At 41.3% G+C, this 18,190-nt stretch overlaps 1 protein-coding gene across 1 annotated transcript in view; it reads left to right on the forward strand.

Annotated features, from left to right (window-relative positions):
- The window catches only part of LOC126101079 (CUE domain-containing protein 2), a 109,135-nt gene that overhangs the window by 50,451 nt on the left and 40,494 nt on the right, over positions 1-18,190 (forward strand). Inside the window, exon 6 of the mRNA XM_049911758.1 lies at positions 11,527-11,652. Coding sequence (XP_049767715.1) covers positions 11,527-11,652 — 126 coding nt within the window. The remainder of the gene's footprint in view (positions 1-11,526; positions 11,653-18,190) is intronic.

An 18,190-nucleotide genomic window follows, 5' to 3' on the forward strand; every position in this document is an offset into this window, starting at 1 on the left:
TTACGATTATTGAATCTCCTGCCGCGTGTGAGATACGGTCAGTGATACGTTTTTTGACCGTGAGAAGCCTATCAGCTGCAGAAATTCATAGTCAGCTACAGACGCTTATGGCTTGAATGCAATGAGTGAAGGTAAAGTGCGTCAATGGGTTAGAGAGTTTAAAAATGGCCGTCAAAACGCCCATGATGAAGAACACTCAGGTCGGCCCTCTGTGATCACTGATGATTTGGTGGCTGCAGTCGAAACAAAGATTCGTGAGGACAGAAGATTCACAATTTCCACTCTTTCTTTGGAATTTCCACAAGTTTCAAGATCGGTTTTGTACAAAATTGTGTCTGAAAACCTAAACTTTAAGAAACTGTGTTCTCGGTGGGTACCCAGACTCCTCACAGAGGATCACAAAGGGAAGAGATTTGCCACTTCATTGGACTTTTTGATTCGTTACGAGGAAGAAGGGGATGACATGTTGAGTCAAATTGTCACTGGAGATGAAACATGGGTATCCCATATCACTCCCGAAAGCAAGCGACAATCAGGGGAATGGCGACACTCAACCTCACCCGTCAAGGTCAAAGCCAAACAGGCGCTGTCAAAGCGCAAGATTATGGCAACTGTGTTGTGGGACCGGTGCGGTGTTTTGCTAGTGGACTTTATGCCACGAGGAACGACAATCAACTCAGATGCCTACTGTGCAACTCTAAAGAAGCTCCGCAGAGCAATTCAAAACAAAAGGCGCGGCATGCCGACAAAAGGAGTTTTGCTCCTGCACGCTCGACGATAACGCTAGGCCTCACACCTCTCAAAAGACTTGGGATTTGATTGATTCTTTTGGCTGGGAAGTTTTGGACCACGCACCATACAGCCCCGGCCTTGCTCCTAGCGATTTTCACCTTTTTCGGTACCTGAAACACCATCTTGGCGGGCAGCGCTTCAATGACGATGATGAAGTGAAAGCGGCCGTGAACTCTTGGCTGTTGGAGCAGGCGGCCGAATTCTTTGAAGAGGGAATTAAAAACATATGGTTATAATAGAAGGAAACATTCCACGAAGGAAAAATACATTTAAAAACAAAGATGATGTGACTTACCAAATGAAAGTGCTGGCAGGTCAACAGACACACAAACAAACACAAACATACACACAAAATTCAAGCTTTCGCAACCAACGGTTGCCTCGTCAGGAAAGAGGGAAGGAGAAGGAAAGACAAAAGGATATGGGTTTTAAGGGAGAGGGTAAGGAGTCATTCCAATCCCGGGAGCGGAAAGACTTACCTTAGGGGGAAAAAAGGACAGGTATACACTCGCACACACACACATATCCATCCACACATACACAGACACAAGAAGACATCTTGTGTCTGTGTATGTGTGGATGGATATGTGTGTGTGTGCGAGTGTATACCTGTCCTTTTTTCCCCCTAAGGTAAGTCTTTCCGCTCCCGGGATTGGAATGACTCCTTACCCTCTCCCTTAAAACCCATATCCTTTTGTCTTTCCTTCTCCTTCCCTCTTTCCTGACGAGGCAACCGTTGGTTGCGAAAGCTTGAATTTTGTGTGTATGTTTGTGTTTGTTTGTGTGTCTGTTGACCTGCCAGCACTTTCATTTGGTAAGTCACATCATCTTTGTTTTTAAATGTATTAAAAACTTAGTTGTACAGTATGACAAGTGCTTAAATAAACAAGGCAACTATGTAGAAAAATAGGTAAAAGGGTGTAGAATCAGAAAATAAAAGTTTTTTTACAAAAGTATTTGTATCTTTTTTTTTAAAATAAAAACGGCCCTTACTTAAAAAACAACCCTCGTATTAAACTAAACTCCGCCCGAACAGAACATGGAGGCTCAACGATACTGACCAGCTGTCATGTCATCCTTAGCTCACAGATGTCACTGGATACGGACGTGGAGGGGGCATGTAGTCAGCACACTGCTCTCCAAGCCATATGTCACTTTACGAGACCAGAGCCACTACTTTTGAATCGAGTAGCTCCTCGGTTTTCCTCAGAAGGGCTGAGTGCACCTCACAATGTCCTATAAGGAATAATAATAATAATAATAATAATAATAATAATAATAATAATAATAATGTCACCTGTTGTGTGTAGTGGAGAAAGCCTTGATTTTAGTCATTCAGATGTAAACTCTAGAAAGTTTTAGTATCTTTGTGGATTAATCCTAGAATCTTGACATGACCATTGGCAGATAATATTCAAGTATTATTAATTATTCTGTATGTCTTCAACATTAAATGACCTGTTGCATTTCATGTGCATTGGTGGTGAACAGGTTTTAAACTGTCTCAGTTTCAAGAAACTATGTGATAAATCTTCAGAAGTATAACTGAAACTTAATTGCTGTCCGCATTTAATTATTACTATTCTAGAATGTAGGGAAAAGCTTCAATAATATGAAGAAGATGAGAATAGCATCATTGGAACATTGGAAATGGAAGAAGACTCACATATGATAAGTCAAGAACCTTAGTGTTAAATAAAGCAAACGGCACTAACTTGTCTGCCGAACTAGCTCCAGTACATTTCAGTGATTTGAGGCTCTATGACTTTTTTGATGAGGACATTATGCAATTAAGAATAATCTGTGCCAATGAAAAGTGGTCAAAATGCAAGCTAGTGCAGAGAGCACTGTAAGGATATCTTTGCTATAGTAATTATTTAGTAATTATGAGAATGTTGGCAGTAAGTCTTGATAATGATGCTGGAAAATGACCTACATACACAATGAAGAATATTTTACGATGTAAGCAATACAAAATAAGAATTTAATTTAAGAAAATGCCATTTCATGGTATATCTTGCTTGCACTGGCTGACACCATGTTGGCTGTGGTAGAAAACAGATCATGTGCAAAATTTGTTGTTTGTAACTGATTTACCAAAAAGAAATAATCAGGGTTCATCCGAGGCTCAGTTAGTGACATAGGAAGTGGCAACACAATCCGTCTTTTGTGTGCAGTCAACATACTGTTTTCAGAATCATTTAGAGACAGAATAGCTCCTCAGCTGGAGAAAAGTGACGAAAGTCATTAGTAAGGATTTTCATTGAATATATTGTGTAGCCATCTGCCTTATGCAGTTTAGGCAAACAGAAGGAAAAATCCTAACAGTGTGAGCAGGACTCACATTCTGAGGGTTCCGTGCATACCTATGTATGTATACGGATGATAATGATTATGATGATGATGATGATTTTTTTGTGACTCAATGGAGTGCTGCAGGTCTTTCTATGCAATGCCACTTCAACAACTTGTGTGTACCTAACTTAATGCCCATTACCCAAGGGGAAAAAAGGGACGTACAGTTCAATATGGAATCTGTACCACATGCTGCTTCTGGTGACTCCTCACATCATGTAAAGCCTAGATTGAAATGAAGACTGAAAAATCTGTGTTCCGACCAAGATAGATCTCGCAACCTCTGTTTCCAGGCTCACGCCTTCCCACTTGACCATTGTGCCCTCAACGCATATATGTAGGTATATCTATAGATTTTGACGTGCCCTCAATGCGTATATGTAGTCGCATCTATAGATTTTGATGAGAGAGTTTGCAAGTATCAAAATGTGTGGCATATATGGCCGTATCTTTTGACTACATTGACTCAGAAGCTTAAATGTTTGGCATCACCAAGGGACAGTAGGCCTAGTACGTTACACAAATTTCAACTCGATACCTTTTATACCCATTCCTGTGAAAGGAGGTTTTAACATCTGTACAGACAGTCAGACATATGAACAATAAATTATTAAGAAAATTATGCACAATAATTACAAATTAACAATGTTTGGATTTTTTTCCTTTACGTGTACGATAAAATCTTGCATCTTGTAAAATTGCATGACTCTAGTTCAAGAGGAAGTACTCTATAGTTTTTGATAAGTCAGTTTGCCGATAACAAAAAATGTGACATAAACAATCATATCTTTTAATGCATTAACTCAGAAGCTTTAATTTTTCCATCACCGAGGGACCATAGACCTTTGTACCTGGTCTAAATTTCAACTGGATATCTATACCCATTTTCAAGGAAAAAGGGGTATTACAGAAAGACAACAAAGTGTTCGTGTAAGTGTTCTGTTTTTACCGAATAAGGTATAGAACCCTAAAAATGAATGTGAATGGCCAGCTATGAATTCAAACCAGTTGTCCTGAATTTGTCTTTGGCCTCTAACAATAATCCAAAAACAAATGAGATTGTAAATACAGTCTAACTGTAAGCAGTGAAATGGCTTGGGTGACAATGGCAGAAATGTAACTGTGCATTGCAGACTGTTGGATACCTTTGAGTTATCAGAAAAATGTGAAGGCAATAAGTAAGAAGGAAAGCTGTTGGATTGGATTGCAGAAGGTACTGGAGCTTTAGCATGCATGTGTATATTGCTTGATAATTTGGAATGTGGAACAACCATTCCACTCTTTTTTAGAACTTCATCCAATAAGATAGGTACTGTATAAGTTCAGCTCCTATATTCCTTCAAGTACCTCTTTGGGCATGAACGACCCAACAGTGAATGAATGATTCTCTAATTTTCTTTTATAACTTTTTATTTCTCATAGATACTGGTATTAATTTAAGTTTTAAGCAATGGAACAGTTGTAATAAATTTCATAATTCTGTACATTCTTTGCCTGCACTTCAATAAAAAAGAAGAAGAAGAAGAAGAAAAAAAACACACACACACAAATTTTGCAAATGGGAAAATGAGCAGTGCATTGTGGGATAGAGTTGTCAGACTATGCTGATTATGTGCACTTGAACAGAATACTGCTACTACAAAATAAAGCACTTTGGCCGATACATGGTCTGGGGTACAGTGAGACCATATTGCTACTCACCATGTAGAAGTGTTGAGTTGCAAACAGGCACATTGAAAAAGACTGCTAAAATATTTAAGGTTTCAGATAAAGCCCTCCTTCTGCAACAGAAAAAACACAAAAGTACAATTTGCACGCACAAGGTGACTGTTTCAGGGCTCAAGAGGCCGAATGCGACTGCATCTAAACGGAGCAGCAGTCAGGGATGGGTGGGGGAGGTAAACAGGAGCCATGGGGCTCAGACGGGGAGGGATAGCAGGTATGGGTGGGTAAGACTGCTAGTGCTGCCTGGTATAAAATGCAGGAACTTGGTGGGGACAGGATAAGGCTGATAATTTGCAGCAGTTTGAAGGCTGTGGGGAGGTAGGTGAGAGGAGAGAAGTAGAGGAGGATAAATTACTTATAGGTGTTTTGGCAGGATAGGTGACATGTAGTATTAGAGTTGGGGCAGGGAAGTGGATAGGTAAGTGGGCGACAGAGACTAGCCAATGTTTAGACAACAATGGTTACAGGAATGAAGGATACATTGTAGGGAGAGTTCCCAACTGTGCAATTCAGAAAGGCTGGTGTTTGTAGAAAGAATCCAGGAGGCATGGGCTATGAAGCAGTCATTAAAGTGAGGCACATCATGTTGGGTGACGTGTTCAGCAACTGGATGATCCAGCTGTCTCTTGCCCACAGTTTGACAGGGGCCACTCTTGTTCATGAAGAGCTTGTTAGTTGTCATGCCCATGTAGAAAGCAGCAAAGTGGTTGCAGCTTAGTTGGTAGATCACATGCCTGCAGCTTAGTTGGTGGATCACATGGCTGCTTTCACAGTGGCCTTTCCCTTTAGGGGTAGCTGATGCCTGTGACAGCACAGGAGTAAATGGTAGTGAGAGAATGTATGGGTCAGGTCCCACATCTCAGTCTCTTGCAGGGATACGAGCCATACGGCAAGGGGTGGAGTAGAGACAGTCAAGGATACTGCATAGATTCGGTGGGTGGTGGAATACCACAGTGTGGGAGTTGGGGAGGATAGTGGGCAGGATATTCCGCATTTCTGGACATGATGACGGGTAGTTGGAACACTGACAGAGAATGTGATTCAATTACCCCAGTCCTGGATGCCTCAGTACCACTCAGTCTTGTAGCTGCTGTTAAATAAATTCTTCCATCACTTGTTGCAGGTGATGCGGTATATAGTACAGTTTATGTTACACTGGCAATCATTCCCTGTTGGGATTTATGCTGTGTCTCTAGGGCTGCTGGCAGTGACCCATGGGTATTAATCAAATCATTGTATTCTAAAAATAATTACTCCATTGCTATCTTCTCTGCTCTTTCCAAGTGTACTACCTTCTCCTGCAATGCAGCTAACTGCCGGCTTGCTTAAGCTTATGTTCAGAGTTTACTTTATCGAAATTGTCTCCCAACTAAATCTTCATATTGGTGACCATCACTCCCTTGCGTAATTCCACATTTGTGGTCCTGAGCGTATCTACGCTGATGGCCACTACGTGCTCACCCTCTAACTTCCATACTCAAACAACACTCTTGAGTATTACACACTGTGCTTTATCTGATTTATCATTTTCCTTTTGCAGCTCCACTGTACACAATATGTTTACCAGTAAATTTGTTTGTAAGCACACCAACATTTGTTCTCCTGTATCTTGCTCTATTTTGTCTTGTGATTTGATCTAATGGACCATATTCACAGTTTAGGTGGCTTCCCGAACATCTGGGGCATACCTTGCTGCAGGTAGGTATTCCTGGCAGCAGCACCTAACCAAAATGATTTACCTTCCAGCTCTTCTATGCACCATGCTAGATTGACGTTACCGTGCTATTTAATCAAGGAATCTATCTCCAAGATTGTACAGTAACTGTTGCCTATACGAGGCAAAAATTCTATACAAACACAAACATTTTTTGTCCCAACCTGAAAACTCAAAATCAGTGAACCCAGTGAGCACACATCATTTCCACCTACTCCACTCTTATGTATATTGTGTTGGGCCCAACCTCCTTTTCCCCCTTTGGTCCAGTCTTGCCACAGACATTTATAAATCCGAGTCCAATATAAACTTATGCTTCTTTCCATTTACTAAGCAAAATTGTGCCACTGCAAAAGTATTGACATATGTATGTACTGGGAGTAACATAGCCCCTCTGGAGCCCCCATTGTTATTTAACGTTGAGGTACCATTCTCACCCCATCTTAGATTTTTGTCTGCAATCCCATTGTAGATGCCCTGTTTGCCCGCATTTCTTACTTTGTTTCATGGTGTTCACATCATAAGTGGCTTGTTCACCCACACCTGTAAAATTCTACATCATTAGTGAATTTGGGTCACTGTGCCTGTTCCCTCTAATGCTCTGTGGCTTCAGTTAAGTTTTTAGGGAACTATATCTGTACCTTTCTTGATGCATCAGATGGCAATCCCTGCAAAAATATATCTTTCCCTTTGTTTTGTCTCTTGCAGAAGGACCCTGTTGATATCATCATTTTCTGTCAGCTCATATGTGTTGACATTTAGCTTCCTAAACCTCTCCACAAAATTTTCAGTGGTCTCTCCCTGTTTTTGTGACATGTTCATTGTAATACCTACAGCTGTTTTTTCTTCTTCACCACTGCAGTAAGCGTGCCTTCAGAATTTCAGATGTTGGTACATTCCTTTGTAGAAGCAGTTGCTGTGCCCAGTGTCCCAGCATTATAGCTATCAAAAAGTTTTCCATCTGCTTGATCTGAAAAAGGAGTTACTTGGTTTGTGGTACTTACATTTTGGTTGGTTACTGGCCTACTGAGACTATTGTCTCTCAATGCAGCCAACTGTGTGGACAGCTCCATACTGTGTGCCTGCATTTGCAATGTCTGAATCATCTCTGCAGTGGTATCATCCCAACTCGTAATTCGAATACTGGCCACAGTTATTCCCTGGCATAATGTCCAGGCCACCTACTCATACAATGTTTACGTAACCCTATCAAATGCAGAACAGTTCATTTTCACTCAACACACTGAAGGGTTGTCGCAGATAGTTGCTCCACGATGTCAGTTGTAGGTACTGGCTCTTCTGATACCACTGCTTTTGCTGGCTGATGTAAGACTTGCAGGATGGCTTCTACTTACTCCAAAGTGGCTTTTGTGAAAAGCTGTGGGATGGGATCTTCAGTACCACAGTTAGTGTAGACTCAAAAATGCTTACTCAACAACAGTATTATTTGTTATTCAGTGCTTCCATAGAGGAGGTTGATGGGTGCAGCTGAAAACCCAGCCATAGCTATCACACTATGAGTATACTGAGGCAGCAGCTGGTGTCAATGGCACCCTTGCGGATTCAAGTTGTCGGCTCCACAAATGCGTGATACCAACAGAATACTGCTATAGCTGAGCTGGTAGTATATACAGTCACTCTGGCTGGGGGTCTTATGGTAGGAGGTAGATTCCCATCTTGTAGTAGACTGTGGAAATGTTGTGTTGTGCTACAGCATGTAACAGTCTTTTCACTGCTGACTGTATAACACTGCATTGCAGAGTCCTGTACCAACATTATTGTAGCTCCTAGCTGCAGAATTATGTCAGTGGATGGCCCACATACCCCTTGAATGGTTGCTGTAGCATGCTTGAGGCTGATGCTGCAACACTTATTTCTCTTGATCTGCTCTGCATTGACAAAATAGAGATAACTGTTCCTTCAACTGTCTGTCAATAACAGGGAGGAACAGAGGAAACACATGTTTTTCAAACCACTAGCACTCGACAACAAGTGGGGGTTTTGATGTGGAGTGATCATTGGGGGAAAGTTCATACAATGCAATATCAGTTTCTACGAGGCATTGGAGCATAGAGCATCACGCATTTGCATTTGAAAAGTTCTTTAGAAACAATGATTCTGTGGTCACAGTTCAACTTCTTTTACCATTAAAAGATGTTTCCATTGAAAGACATCTAGATGCTGTCCCAGATCAGACCACTATACTCAGATAAGTTGTGGCATTTAGAAGTGCTGGATCTGTAGTGAAAAAGAAACCACCTGGTCTTCCCAAACTCTGGAAAACAGAGACAGAGGGGGGACGGCAGTTCTTGCCAGTTCAAAATGATCCAATAGGCAACAGGCTGTATCACTGGGTATGTCACTTCATTTGCTTCATTGCATTTTACATGGTGATCTCAAATTTCACCTTTACAAAATATTGATTGTCCAGCAACTAAGTGAAGTGGATTTTGTGCAGTGCAGAGAATTTTGTGGCATAATGGATGCTAATCGTATGGAAGATGCAGAGTTTCCAGTATTTGTGAGTACTTGGTGTCAGGGAACCTACAAGAACTACATCAAAAACCTCTCCATAGTTCAAAAATAACAGGGTGGTGCAGTTTCTCCGAGATTGGGATTGGTGGATGTTACTTTTTTGAAGAGGGAGGAACTGCAGACACTGTGAATCAGCACATTACATTCAAATTTTAGCAAAACAGTACTTGAAAGGCAGCAAGTGAACTGAGAGAAATGTAGTTCCAACTGCATAGTGCCACAGCTCATACAGCAAGAGCAGCCATGAAAGTGGTTCAACAAATATTTCAAGGACATGTCATTTAATGATATGTGATGTTCCTCATGCCTCATGCTCACCCCCTCTATCAATCTGGGACTTCTTTCTGTGGAGCTACTTGAAATCAAGAGAGTACATGAACAAGCCCCACACAGTCGATGACCTCATGAACAAGCTTCGCACAGTTGATGACCTTAAGATTTCCATTCATCATAAAATTGAAGCTGTGCTGAATAAAATGTTGTTGAGAGGCCTGTGTAACTTTCAGAAGAGGATCCAAATTTGTGTCCGTAAAGAAAGATTCACCTTTGTGACATTATTTTCTGAACTTTTGGCCATTAAGGTCTTTGTCAACCAACCACACACACACACACACACACACACATTTGCAGTCTCAGGCAGCTGAAACCACACTGTTACCTGAGACTGCAGACGTGGGTACAAGTTGCATTTGTGTGTGTGTGTGTGTGTGTGTGTGTGTGTGTGTGTGTGTGTGGTTTCAGTTATTCAGTCATGAAAATGTTTGTTTCCCTGCTCCGTCCTGTATGTATTGAAGAAAAACACCATTTTCTGCCAAGGCTGTTACTATTTGCAAAAACTTCCATTTACTAGACCAGTACAGTATGTAACTGTGATTGTTTCATACATTGTTCAGAACATCAGCAGTTTTTTTGTCAAGTGCACATGTGCACTGAAAATCCAATTGACATACGTTTTAGCAGATAAGATTTTGACAAGCCAGATAATATGAAACTAAGCACAGTTGTTTGCAAATGTACAGTATTATTTAATAACAAAAAATTATGACCTCATAAAGTATATTAGAATAGTTTAAAGATGTGACAGTCAGAAGAAAGCAAGTTCAGGAGTGCATCAACTAGAAACACACATGGTTGATGGTGTCAGTGTGCTGGCCAGCACTGTGTGGGGAAACATAAAGTGATGTCACAATATGTCATGATCACAGGTTCCAGCACTTGGTCTGATTACAGGCCAGCAGATAGTCGAGAAGCAAATGAATGTGTCTTGCCCTGTTGATCATATACACCTTTTGAAAGCAGTCTTCCAGTAAAGGCCCTTATGTGTCCCAAAGAAATTTTGAACATCAGTTCTCCTGCCAAGGTTCAGTCTTGAATGTCTTCTTCATTTGCAGTCTCAGGTGTTTCAGCATTAATCTTCGGTGTTCAAATTTGTGCCCTAAGTAATGAAATCACATTTCATCTTCTGTGTATTCAACTGATAAATTCTTAACAGTTGTTGTTCTAGTGGCCAAGTAAATAGAGCAGACATCAGCATATTATTACTTATGCTATGTGGTACCCTGTTCCCTGTGTTGCATAGTCAGTATGGAAACTGCCTATCATTGTGCCATGAATAAATGAATAACAGACTTTATGGGGGAAAGGTGGACCTTTTTTTTCCCCCAGTAAGTAGATGCCATTTTTGAATTGCTTTTGATTGGCATTCAACAGCTGTGGTACTCGTGTTGTATAGAGCTTTCTGTTAGTAAATTCTGCATTTCAAATATATTGGGCTCTTTTTCTTGAAATCACCAAAGCATCATAAATTTCATAAAGCATTATTTGTAAACTACAGTATACAATATTTTAAAATTTTGTTGTGTTATCTTCTTCAGTTGCAGTTTCGGAACACCATTCAGAGTATCACATTCACTTTATCCACACACTTCTGTTGAAAATTAATGAAAACAGACTCCTTAATAAACCTTCAGCAGCCCAAGCAAAGGATTTTCATGAAGTGTGGTACTCTAATTCAACCATCTGAGTGCAACACACATAATAGAGTGACACAACTACTCATTTAATTGTGCTAAAGCGTAATTAAAAGAGAAAGAATTTCAGTATTCTTCTGAGTTACCTGCAGTGCAATGTATAACTAAATGGTGAAGCTAAGATAGTAATTAAGGTGTAGAATTTATATTTTGGAAGAAATCATCACCCAATATCCTGAAATAACTTGAGATTAATTCCCATATAATTCTTTCAAATAGGTCACAGTCAATTCCTGATCCATCCTTGTTCATCTGAGAGCTGATCTGGACTTTTTTATTTGAACTATCATCGTACAGTGAGCAGTTTACGTAACAGTATCATGACTTGTTTTGATACATCTAAAACTCTAATTAAATTTTCTTACTTGGTTGCAGGCATTAGCTCAGCGCCAGAAAGCTGTTGTAGATGATCAGGAACTGAAATCACGCATAATAGCGAGGTATAGCTATGTGGACAAGGATGATGATGTTCGTGAGCACAGGCCAGTGGGACCAAAAGCAGTATGTATTAGCTTTTCACAAGCAAAATTACACAAAAAAATTAACTGCAGCTGGAGTGCAGACAACTGATTTTGCATGCATTGTTCCCATTGTGATAAACAAACTCAGTTTTCTTTTTTAAAGTGGTTTATGAGGTCCTATGTAACTGCATAATTGAAAGATTAATCCTACTACAGAGAACAGGATTTGTGCTGAAATTAAAACCTAATGACACTAAATTAAAAAAAATAAAGAAAAATTATAATAGTGCCAGTCTGTGATCTGCTCATTGCCTAACATGTTTTCTAGAAGATAGAGCAATGTGCACTTTTAATTTGCTAACAAATTTTGAACACAATAATAATATTTGTTATCTTTTGCTCTTCACAAGTATTTTTATTTTCATCTCGTGCCCGTGGATCATATTCACATTAACTCATCATGATGAAGAATGTGTTAGTAGGCTCACAAATTTACAAATAAGATCCATTTCCACTGTGAAAACACAGCTGGATACTGTCCATTTACGTAAATGAACTTTTTGTTTTAATCTTAATTTACAGCATCGTTTTATAAATGTAACTCAACCTCATACATACTGATCTACTCAAAATTTGTCTGTGGAGTAAGAGCAGTTGTCAAGTAGGAATGATTTCAGTTCACTTTTGAAACTTTCATTATTTGCATCACCTTTACACTGAGGTGACAAAAGTCATGAGAAACAGGCTAATATCGTGACAGACCTCTTGCCTGGCGTAGTGCAGCAACTCGACGTGACATGGACTTGGCAAGTCTGCTTCAGAGTGCTGAGCCACAATGCCTGTGTAGTCATTCATAACTGCGAAAGAGCTGCTGATGCAGGATTATGTGCATGGACTGATCACTCGATAAAGTCCCATAACTGTTTGATGTGATTCATGTCAGATGATGTGGGTGGTCATATTATTCACTCAAATTGTCCAGAATGTTGTACAAACCAGTAACGAACAATTGTGGCCTGGTGACATGGTGCATTGTCGTCCACAAAAATTCCATCATTGTTTGGGAAAATGAAGTTGTTGAATAGCTGTAAACGGTCTCCAAGTTGCTGAACATAACCATTTCCAGTCTGTGATCTGTTCAGTTGGACCAAACGACCCACTCCATTCCAAGTAAACACAGCCAATGCCATTATGGAGCCACCACCAGCTTGCACAGTCCCTTGTTGACAGCTTAGGTCTGTGGCTTCGTGAGGTCTCCACCAGGCTCGAACCCAACCATCAGCTCTTACCATCTGGAATCAGGACTCATCTGACTATGCCATGGTTTTCCAATTGTCTATGGTCCAACCACTGGAAGAGGGGCTGCAGGCGATTCATGTTTTTCACATAGTCGCTCATGTCGGTCATCTGCTACCATAGCCCATTAATGCCAAATTTTGTTGCACTGTGCTAACATATGTTCGCTGTACATCCCACATTCATTTCTGTGGTGATTTGACAGTGTTGCTTGTCTGTTAACACTGACAACTATGCAAATGCTGTTGCTCTTGCTTGTTAAGTGAAGGATGTCAGCCACTGTGATGTTTGTGATGACAGGTAATGCCTGAAATTTTAAATTCTTGGCACACTATTCACACTGTAGATCCCGGTACATTAAATTCCTTAATGATTTCCAAATTGGAATTAATGTCCCATGCATCTAACTCCAATTACCACTCTGCATTCAAAGTCTCATAATTTCTGTTGTGCAGCTATAATCACATTGAAAACCTTTTCACATGAATCATCTGAGCACAAATGACAGTGACGCCAATGCACTACCCTTGTATACTTTGTATATGCGATACTACTGCCATCTGTATAAGTTTGTATCACTATCCCATGATCTTTGTCACCTCAGTGTAATTCACAGGGGAGAAGCTCAGATATACACTCCTGGAAATTGAAATAAGAACACCGTGAATTCATTGTCCCAGGAAGGGGAAACTTTATTGACACATTCCTGGGGTCAGATACATCACATGATCACACTGACAGAACCACAGGCACATAGACACAGGCAACAGAGCATGCACAATGTCGGCACTAGTACAGTGTATATCCACCTTTCGCAGCAATGCAGGCTGCTATTCTCCCATGGAGACGATCGTAGAGATGCTGGATGTAGTCCTGTGGAACGGCTTGCCATGCCATTTCCACCTGGCGCCTCAGTTGGACCAGCATTCGTGCTGGACGTGCAGACCGCGTGAGACGACGCTTCATCCAGTCCCAAACATGCTCAATGGGGGACAGATCCGGAGATCTTGCTGGCCAGGGTAGTTGACTTACACCTTCTAGAGCACGTTGGGTGGCACGGGATACATGCGGACGTGCATTGTCCTGTTGGAACAGCAAGTTCCCTTGCTGGTCTAGGAATGGTAGAACGATGGGTTCGATGACGGTTTGGATGTACCGTGCACTATTCAGTGTCCCCTCGATGATCATCAGTGGTGTACGGCCAGTGTAGGAGATCGCTCCCCACACCATGATGCCGGGTGTTGGCCCTGTGTGCCTCGGTCGTATGCAGTCCTGATTGTGGCACTCACCTGCACGGCACCAAACATGCATACGACTATCATTGGCACCAAGGCAGAAGCGACTCTCATCGCTGAAGACGACACGTCTCCATTCGTCCCTCCATTCACGCCTGTCGCGACACCACTGGAGGCGGGCTGCACGATGTTGGGGCGTGAGCGGAAGACGGCCTAACGGTGTGCGGGACCGTAGCCCAGCTTCATGGAGACGGTTGTGAATGGTCCTCGCCGATACCCCAGGAGCAACAGTGTCCCTAATTTGCTGGGAAGTGGCGGTGCGGTCCCCTACGGCACTGCGTAGGATCCTACGGTCTTGGTGTGCATCCGTGCGTCGCTGCGGTCCGGTCCCAGGTCGACGGGCACGTGCACCTTCCGCCGACCACTGGCGACAACATCGATGTACTGTGGAGACCTCACGCCCCACGTGTTGAGCAATTCGGCGGTACGTCCACCCGGCCTCCTGCATGCCCACTATACGTCCTCGCTCAAAGTCCGTCAACTGCACATACGGTTCACATCCACACTGTCGCGGCATGCTACCAGTGTTAAAGACTGCGATGGAGCTCCGTATGCCACGGCAAACTGCTGACACTGACGGCGGCGGTGCACAAATGCTGCGCAGCTAGCGCCATTCGACGGCCAACACCGCGGTTCCTGGTGTGTGCGCTGTGCCGTGCGTGTGATCATTGCTTGTACAGCCCACTTCCGGAGCAAGTATGGTGGGTCTGACACACCGGTGTCAATGTGTTCTTTTTTCCATTTCCAGGAGTGTATTTATGACTGTATACCTTGCTCCTTTCTGTGCAACAGTGATGTTACGGTGTCGATAATGGGACTACTTTTGTTCGTAGTGTTATACAGTATTTATGCATGCTGTTGTTATTTTCAAATACTGCTTTTGTTAGTATACACAGTTTTTCAAACAATTGCCTGCATGAAGTTTGAGTATGGACTCCTGATATTATCCTTATAGCTTGTTTCTGTTTAACTAATATTTTATTTGTATGTTTGCAATTGCCCCAGGAAATTATTTCATACAACATAAATGAATGGAAGGTTAATTTTCTAATGCTTTCATCACAAAATTTTTAATACACGGTTAGTGAAATGGTTAATGGTATGTTCACTGCAGAGGCCCATCTGGAATCAAAATTATAACTACCCTGAATCGTATATTTTCAGTTATATTCAGATGTTCTTAAATACGTTGACTCTTGCAAAACATTTGAGGAGGAAGTTAACTGTGAAAAAAGTCAATTTTAATGAATATCTGTCCTACTACATTTGTTGAAGATGGTTCTTACAAAGGCAACCTTAGTCTGTCTGGAAAGTTAATTTGTGAAAATGATGGTTAAATATATGACTGAGTACAGTAGTTATATCAAAAGAGTATGCTTTTAATATTTTGAAGAAATGTTATCAGCCCCAGGTGAATTTTTACTTTTAAGAGAGAGAATTATTTACCTGATTTCACTGGAAGAAGGTGAGGCTATCTTGAATTGGTTAATATGTTCACACGTACTGCAATGTTTTGTATTTTGAACTGATTATTCACATTGCTATATGCTTTGTGTCATGGAACATTTAGATATCTTTAATTACTAGGTCATTTCGTTCCCCAATAGACTTTCACATTTCCCTTCGAATTGTACATCATATTGTTTTGATTTTGCTTTCAGGACTGGTTTTGATGTGATATGTGAGCTCTTTCATATTTTTATAACTTAAAAAGAACTTGCATTATATGAAAGCGGTTGCACATACACTGATGGGGAAAAAAATCCCAACATCAAAATTAAAAAGTAGAGTAATGAAATTTCAGGGAAACATTTGTCTAGGTAACATGTTTAAGTGGTTAACAGGGCAAGATCACTGGTTAATATAAGTGAGAGTTAAACCATAGCAAATTTGAAATGCTATTACATTAATAACTGGTGTAACTGCCAGAATATTGAATGCAAGCATGCAAATTTGCATGCATAGTGTAGTGCGGGTACCAGATGTCAGTTTGTTGGATGGAGTTTCAAGCCTGTTGTACTTGATTAGTCTATCTTTGAACTTTTAATGCTGTTTATGGATGACAGTGGAGTTGTCGTCCAATGATGTTGCATATGTTATCAATTGGAAATGGGTCTGGTGGTTGAGCAGGCCAAGGCAACATGTCTACATCCTGTAGACCTTGCTGGGTTGCAACAGTTTTATGTGGGTGAGCCTTATCCTGTTGAAAACATGCCCTGGAATGCTATTTGTGAATGGCAGCACAACAGGTCAAATCACCAGACTGACACACAGTTTTGCAATCAGGACGCATGTGATAACTGCAAGAGTGCTCCTGCTGTCATACAAAATCGCACTCCAGACCATAACTCCTGGTGTAGGTCTAGTATGTCTAGCATGCAGCCATGTTGGTTGCAGGTCCTCAACTGGCCGCCTCCTAACCAATACACGACCATCACTGGCACTGAGGAAGAAACAGTTTTCATCAGAGCTCTCTAATGAGCTCCGCTTGGCAACACTAAAGACACATAGGTGGTGGTCTGGGTTTAGTGGAAAGCATGCTACAGGGCACCTAGCTTGGAGCTGTCCAAGAAATAACCAATTTGTAACAGTTTGTTGTGTCACTGTGGTGCCAGTTGCTGCTCACGTTACTGCTGCGGATGCAGCACATTGTGTCAGAGCCATACATCGAACATGATGGGCTTCCCTCTCAGTAGTGTCATGTGGCCATCACGAGCCTGGTTTTCTGTTGACCATACATTCTCATGGCACCTCTGCCAGCAGTCATGTACAGTAGCTACAGTCCTCCCGAGTCTTTTTGCAGATTTGCAAAAGGAACATACAGCTTCTCGTAGCCCTATTGCACAACCTTGTTCAAACTTAGTAAGTTGTTGATAATGGTATCTTTGTCATTTTAAAGATGTTCTTGGCTAACATCAACTCAGCACATGCAGTCTCAAAGCTAACTAATGGTCATGACCGTCACAGTGTTTATTTGATGCAAATCTGATTTCCATCCTCATAGTGGTGCTATTATTACCACTATTATGTCACTGGCACGAAATTTGAATAGACATCGTCTTTCACGTATAGACATACATCTACAAACTTTCATTTATGTCGCACAACTCCTCCTTGGTGTTGCGATTTTTTTTTTAAACTCTTATGCTGACCATCCTCTGTGATTCTCTCTCTCTCTGCTTCATGCCTTTTGTTCCTAGTTCCTGTGATGCACCACTGGCCCAAATTTTACAGTTTGCGTTGGAAAAATAAGTTAAAGATTAACTAGCTGTTACCCATTTTTAAAGGTATGCAACCAGAGGTTGATCATGAGGGAAAGAGCACAGTTTGATATGTTTTTGTACCTCACATTTTATGTGTGTACTGGACCTTTTGTTCGTGATATGTATAGTAGTGGTACACTGCACTCATACAACATAGTGAAAAATACTAAATTGATGAGGAGGGTGGCATTTCCTTACTCGTCCATGGAAGTATGGCGTATTAGCAATTGACAGTAATGTATATGCTACAATTGTCACTCCAACTAGCGACAGTGCATGTAAAACTTCCAAGTGCCTCATCTAAAATTGTTGAGTTTGGTACCCTGTGACATCAGTCACATCAAATGATATATTGTAGGAAATATTTTCACCAATCCGTGCACCTTCACCTTGTTGGACAAACTCAGCTCTTGATATTTCCAACTCTCTCTCTCTCTCTCTCTCTCTCTCTCTCTCTCTATCTCTCTCTCTCTCTCTCTCCCTCCCTCTCACTCACTCTCAGAGGACCCCCGTAGGGCTGGATCATTACTGCATTGTGATTGCTTTGATTACAAATTGGCCTCCTCCCTCAGCACTAAGATGGCTCCCCTATGACAGTGATTCATCCGTGTGTTCAGGACATGTGTGGATGAACTACAACTTTTAGTTTAGTGGAGACCAGTGTGTGTATGGCTACAGGAGATACATTTTAATCTATCTGACAACACCAGACCTACGAAGCTAT

Source organism: Schistocerca cancellata, chromosome 9 (assembly GCF_023864275.1).
Source record: "Schistocerca cancellata isolate TAMUIC-IGC-003103 chromosome 9, iqSchCanc2.1, whole genome shotgun sequence".
In the NCBI taxonomy this organism is placed as follows: domain Eukaryota; kingdom Metazoa; phylum Arthropoda; class Insecta; order Orthoptera; family Acrididae; genus Schistocerca; species Schistocerca cancellata.